Source organism: Nematolebias whitei, chromosome 6 (assembly GCF_014905685.2).
Source record: "Nematolebias whitei isolate Nwh7 chromosome 6, NemWhi1, whole genome shotgun sequence".
Taxonomy (NCBI): Eukaryota; Metazoa; Chordata; class Actinopteri; order Cyprinodontiformes; family Rivulidae; genus Nematolebias; species Nematolebias whitei.
In genome coordinates this window covers 5,403,649-5,410,449 of record NC_056503.1, presented here as the reverse complement: position 1 = coordinate 5,410,449, position 6,801 = coordinate 5,403,649, and the positions used below count along the sequence as shown (strand labels likewise).

The 6,801-nt window shown below is 42.6% G+C and overlaps 1 protein-coding gene across 1 annotated transcript in view; it reads left to right on the top strand.

Annotated features, from left to right (window-relative positions):
• The window catches only part of tekt1 (tektin 1), a 9,335-nt gene extending 2,534 nt beyond the window's left edge, over nt 1–6,801 (top strand). The window contains exons 2-7 of the mRNA XM_037677995.1: nt 568–740; nt 831–996; nt 1,339–1,467; nt 1,567–1,713; nt 3,260–3,485; nt 6,601–6,801. Of these exons, the coding sequence (XP_037533923.1) occupies nt 575–740; nt 831–996; nt 1,339–1,467; nt 1,567–1,713; nt 3,260–3,485; nt 6,601–6,801 (1,035 nt within the window). The 5' untranslated portion in view covers nt 568–574. The remainder of the gene's footprint in view (nt 1–567; nt 741–830; nt 997–1,338; nt 1,468–1,566; nt 1,714–3,259; nt 3,486–6,600) is intronic.

Genomic DNA, 6,801 nt, shown 5'->3' with positions numbered 1-6,801 from the left:
TACCTGGACCTATACCTGGACCTACCATTCTGTGTTCGTCTGTCTCTCCTTCCTGTCCTCTCAACCAGCCGGTCAAAGCAGATGGACACTTGTCCTGAGCTGGTTCTGCTGGAGGTTTCTTCCTGTTAAAGGGAGTTTTTCTTTCCACTGTCTCCTTTGTGCTCGCTCAGGATGAGACTGTGATGAAGTGAAGATTCATCTTGTCTGCTGGATTCCTTAGACAGAGAACTTTACTAATTGTCTTTTCTGTGAATGTTCCTGTGAAGTCCCTGAGACAACTTTGCTGTGATCTGGAGCTATATGAATCAACTGAATTAAGTTACTGTACAGAGTCAGTCTAGTTAAATGCAGTCAACTTTATAACAGTCAGGATCATTTTTAAATGTTTTGAAACTGATGTGTTTCCTTAAAGTTTCAACAAATGTAACAGGTCATGGCAAAGGGACTGGATCTTCCAGAGAGCACTCATCCATGTTTTAGTGTGTTTTGTTTCTGTTTCTATGTAACCAAGAGCAGCTACGTTTTCTCACACGGTCTCATTCAACTTTGTCCTTCCTGCTGTCCAAGACAAAGCATGTCTGTCGTGGACTACAGCCTCCAGCAGCTCGGAGGACCTGATCTTGTGAACATGGAGGGCACGCTGAACCACTCTGAGCTCTTCAGAGCAGAGTGCAAGAGGCTGATTCAGGAATCTGACAAGGCTTGCAAACGTATGCAGGACGAGGACAGTAAGCAACTTGGTAAGTGGAGGTGGGGGGTGGATAGTGTTTAGTACCAAGGGAGAAGTTGGCAGCTATTGCTGAGATGATTTGATTCCCTGTGCTGTGCAGATCAGCGAGTCAGAGATATCCAGTTTCTGAAGAAGGAGTTGGAACTGAAGCTAGAAGAGATCATTCTGGAGACGGATGTTCTTGTTGCTTTACAAATCAGAGTGAAGAAAGCCCTGGAGATGTGCCAAGAGCCTCTGAGGGTCACCGTTCTCTGTCTGGATGAAAGGTGAAGCTGATGGACAACAAAGATCCCTAAAAAACTTCTGGAACTGTTCAAGATTTCTTGCACTTGCATACATGTATGCCTGAACATTTTGTTAGTTGTTAGTTTTCAATAACTGGATGCATAAAGTTTAAATTTACACTTGTTTCTTAAACTATTAGCAGTATGATGCCTGCAGAATCAAACTGTTTATGTGACATTTGTTACGTTTATTTTTACTCTCCAAAATTTACCACAATGTCTCCCATGTCTGAATCAAAGAACTGTTGTACGTTTTGCAGAGAAAGACAGTAACTAGTTAACGTAATTAAAATGTTCATGTCCTCCGTGTTGTGTGGTTTGTAGAAAGAAGCGTGTTCCCTCTGAGAGGCTGCAGGACGACGTGAACATGGGGCTGCTCAAAGAGAGGGACGTCATGGAGGGAGTGGTGCCTCTTCTGGAGCAGGTGGCAGAGCAGATCACTGAACAGATCCGGTAAGAAATCACCTTCAACATTTGTTTTAGGACCTTCAGATTCACTTGTCAGATATTGTGCAGCTTAACAGGAATAAGACAAATGTTTTTATCCTCCAGACTCAATCGATCTGCTAAGTATCATTTAGAAAAGGATCTGAAGGAGAAGTTTGTGGCTCAGAACATTGACAACTCCTGCGCTTTAATGACTGTTCATTCAATCAGCAACCAGCAGATGTCCAAATACAACAGCACTGCACTGCCGAGGTGAACGATCATCTTCCTGTTGTCTCCAGAAAGTCACAAAATATTTGTTTAAATGTATTTTAGGAGCCCAGTATTAGGGACCATTATCACCTGCAGCCACGGTGCAGCGGTGACAGTGTGTGCATGTGTCTGTTCATGTCTGTTATCTCATGAACCAGTGGATCTACAAGTAATTCTATTTTACAATCAAACCCATTCAAGATGGCCACCACAGCTAAGTGACCAAAAAAAGGCTTTTACGGTTACTGAGCTAAAATTTGGTGTTAGCAGCCGAGACTGGTCTCCAACATTTGCAAGATCTGACACATCTCGCAACATGTGTTCTTAAAAGTTTCCCATTAACTAATTAATATTTTGTATTGGAGTCAGTTCATTCAGTCTCTTTGCACTACATCCCACGAAGCACTGAACACATTTTAATTAAACTTAAAAAATAATTAATAGATGTACAACTACAACTGAATATCTTTTGGAGACGTCCCAATTCAAGATGGCCACCACAGCTAAGTGGCTCTGACCTGCACAGGACGGGCTGTAAACTAGCTTCTTTCATAGATGCTGAGCTAAAGTTTGGTGTGGTGTCAGCTGAGAGTTGTTCCCAACACAGAAGCTGAGTGTTACACATTGTGCAACATCTTTGCTTAACATGTTGACCGTAACTGTTAGAGTCAACACAATATGCTTTTAGCAAAAAATATCCCATCCCATGAAACGCAGGAGAATTTTTATTGACGGTCTCAGAAAGTAATAATTTGATTTACAGCTCTGTAACTGTTGGAGTCAACATCATTCAAGATGGCTGCCAAGTGACAGTGTCCAGTATAGAAATGGCTGTAACTGGGCCTATTTTATAGATGCTGGGTGAAAATGTAGTGTGGCAATAACTGAGTCATTCACAAAACGTATCTCTGAACACAGCTGACCTTGTGAGAACTCACAGTTTTGCACGAGGTTACAGATCATTTAATTTACACAGTTCAACCAAAACAGCCAAAGCTCCATCTCTTCTCATCAAAAGATCTAAGATGTAAGAGCACCCGAGAGCTTATAAATGTAACGATGCAAACTGTGCTGTACACCAGGTGCTTCAAAGAACAGTTCCCTCAGCTTTAACGTTTTTTAACTAGTTAATGTTTTCCATAGTTCATATCTTAGATCTTATTACTGTTTTCTTTTACATTTTATACTTTTGTTGGATGTAACTGGGACCCTGCGTACACACTTTTGTTCCACCACATGTACCACATGCTGTGCTTATGACAAATAAAGAACCTTGAATCCTTGAAATGTGCCAAAACCAACATTATACATGACAAACGTGTTGATTTGGTCTCTAAACTCCAGATCTTTATCAGAGTGTATAACAGACACGAGGAACAAGCTTTATCCAGAAGCATCCAGATGCTCCCCCCACTCAGGTGTCACGTCCACGACAAGTTCAAATCTGCTGATATTTTTATCTTCAAGTTTTGCTACAAAACTTGAGTGAAATGAATGAACACGTGTTTGTTCTGAGTGTTCATGGCTGTTTTTGTTTATCTCCCAGCATCACAGTCACTCCCAAGCAGTGGGAGAACATGTCAGACTTCAACATTACCAAGGCGGAGCAGCAGAAGAACAACTCTGTGTCCCTGAGGACCTTGGTAGAGTCCGTGCTGCAGCAGACGGCCGCTGACATGCAGAAGCAGTTTCAGGCTACGACAGCAGCCATTCAGCTGAACATTGAGCAGATCAAGTTTGCTAAAGATCAGATGGACGAGAAACTGGCCAAGGTGTGTGGTTTATTACTGGCAGAGCTGTGAAGAGACACTAGACCAGAAGATAAATGCCAAAGGAAACACTGATTTAATTCCTAGAGGATAGATGGTTAGGTTACTTTATTTACAGCCAGGGGTAGATTTGGTTTGTGGTACAGGGCATACATCCATGCACACACACAAGAACACCTCAAATAAACCTTTCAGATAACAGTGCTCAAGGCTCCACAGCTCATATTCAAAGCAAAGTAGGACATAAAAGAGGAGAGTAAAACTTTAGTATAAAACATATATTAAAATGTTAATTTATCATTAGATAAAATCTGTTAAAACACTGAGAACTCAGTTCAGTTTGTTCACTTCAATAACAGCAGCAGGAACAAAGCTATTTTTAAAACGTCTTGTTCTACATTTAGGAACTAAAAACCTCCGACCGGAGGGAAGAAACTGAAACTCTGTGAAGGGGGTGAAAAACATCTTTTATAACAGAAGAAGCTGCCCGCTGTACCTGGCTAATGTACCGGGATGATTCCTCCGATCAGCGGACGACAGCTTAACAACCTGCTGCAGGGAACTCTCTTCTTTCAGCGTTGCTTGACCAAACCATGAGACCCAGGAGAAAGATAAAACTGATTCAATAAAACATGGTCCTCATGGTTCGGTCAGTATTAAATTGACAGTTTCCTTAGACAAAATAAACGCTGGTGGGCCTTCTTACACACTTTGTCAAAATTGGTTTCAAAGTTTAATTCGTCATCTACGACTGTCCCAAGATATTTGTAAGAGTGCACTCTCTCAATAGTTTGGCTTTTGATTAAAGTGACTTGGTGCTTGTGAGGCTTCCTCCTAAAATCAATGATCATATCTTTTGTCTTATCAATATTTAGTTTGAGGAAAGAGTCCTCGCACCATTGAACAGAATCTTCAGTCACCTGCCCATGGCCACTTTCATTTGCTTCAAGCAGACTGACAATAACAGAATCACCTGCGTACTTTATAATGAACCTGCTGGCTGCTCTGACATGACATCCCCAATCATCACCAACAGCTTTGGGACGATTGCATTTAGGGAACCACAACAGCATCTTTCCAGATGTTAGGGACATGTTGTGTTTGCAGAGACTTGTTATAAATATAATGAAAAACAGGACTCAGCTCAATGGCACACAATTTTACAGAACGACCACAAACGTTATCAGGTCCATGACTTTTGCTCACTTTTACACACTGAGTCTTTTTGAACATCTTGGAGGTGATGTTAGAGCGTTTGCCAGTTCAAAGTCTGAATTAAAACCATCTATAGTGACACGGTGTCTTGTGGCTTCTGAAGGCCTGCAATAGTTTTCATACTAGCCCATGCTGAGCCAAGTTTATTTGTGGCCATTTTCTTCTCCAGTTCAGGAGACAGTAGACTTATTGCTTCTAGAATGTCATGATATATGAATTCCTCCCCCCAAGATAAGTAAAGTTTTGTCAAGCCTGGATTATCATTCTTGCATGATTTACTAAAACAATTAGATCTGTGTATGCAGAAGACGCCTGCAGCCATATCATGGCAGCTTTAAATGAAAGGTCTAAACATCAGTTCCATTCAACACTCTTGAGTTTTGGACATCTGCTAGCATGAACTAAATCAATGTTGCAGCAGGAAACAGGAGAGGAAAGGCAAAGATCGTTTTATCAGACGTTATTGTTAACTACAAGTGTTCTTTTTATTACATACATTTAGGTGAACATGTGTATGGGTGCCAGTGAACAGTGTGGGCTTGTTGTTTACTTCTACATATCACAAAAAAGTGGAAAAGGTGATGAAGTGAAAAACGTTTCAACTGTGGAGTTAAACCAACATCAATCTTAGTTTGACATAGAAGAAGCTGTGAGTAAAAGCTTCTTCCAGTTAGGACAGAGAGCTCAGCTTAAGTCACGCTGTCCAGATGTGAGCATGAAAGAATAGTCCATGTTTCATTTCAACCCAGCTGACTACTGTAACTCGCTTCATGTTGGGGTCAGTCAGGTCTCCACTTCACGTGTCCAGCTCGTCCAAAATGCTGCAGCTCAGCTCTTAACAGGAACTTGTAGGTTTGACCATATTTCACCAGTTCTGTCCTCCCTTCACTGCCTCCCTGTACGTATCAGAATAGACTTTACAATTCTCCTGTTGACCTTAAACTGGAGTCTACGTTCATCTCCATTTCTACCCTCCCCTCTGGTCATGACCTCTGAGCAGTGACTGAAAGAACAAGATCACGGATCCAGGAGGTTGAAATGAGTTTCCTCTGCAGGAGCTGGACTCTCCCTCAGAGACAGGGTGAGACATTCAGTTATCAGGAGAGACTCGGAGTAGAACCGCTGCTCCTCCACATCCAGAGGAGCCAGTTCAGGTTGTTCGGGCATCTGGTATAGGTGCTTCCTGGGTGCCTCCCTAGGGAGGTGCTTCAGGCATGTCCAACTGGGAGGAGACCCTGGGGACGACCCAGGACACGCTGGAGATACTATTCTTTCGAATGGCCTGGGAACGCCTTGGAATCCTCCCAGAAGAGGAGGCTGTGGAAAGAGATGTGTGGACCTCCCTGATCAAGCTGCTGCCCCCGCAACATGACTTTGGAACAAACGGAAGATAATGGATGATGGATGATAGACCTTAAAGTGCCAAATGGCCTTGCACCCTCATTCCTCTCTGACTTACTTCAACCATATGTTCCTTCTGGGGCTCTGAGATCATCTGACCAGCAGCTTTTGGATGAAGCTCAGAGCTCAGGCTTTTTCAGCCGTGGGCCCAAAGCTCTGGAACAACCTGCCTCCAACATTAGACAGGTCACTTCACTTCCTGTTTTTACATCTCTCCTTAAAACACACCTGCTTTCACTGATGTGGGATCTGATTCAGTGTTTCATTGTTTTGTGTTATGTTTTTATTTTCATGCTTTTAATGACATCTTGTTATTTTTCCTTCAGTTACTGCCTTGATCTTATTGTTAAGCACTTTGGCAACAGCTGATGTTTTAAATGTGCTTTATGAACATTTTGACTCACATTTGCTGTTTGTATCGTTGCACACTGTTAGTGTGGGTCAGGTTCCAGTAGGTACACACGATTTGGTGACTCTAGTGTGAAATCTGCATTTCTTCTAGATTTTGACTGAGATTAACAGCCAGCAGACGATCAGCGAGGATCTCCAAGCAGCCATCACAGAGCATGAACATTTCCTGAGTCTGGCCCAGACCCGAATGGCTCTGCGCAAACAGAGGCCCGGTAAAGAGCAGTGCCACGATCCTGCACAGGTCCAGCTCCTCGCAGAGATCCAGCAGCTCACTGCTCATATCAGCAAGTAA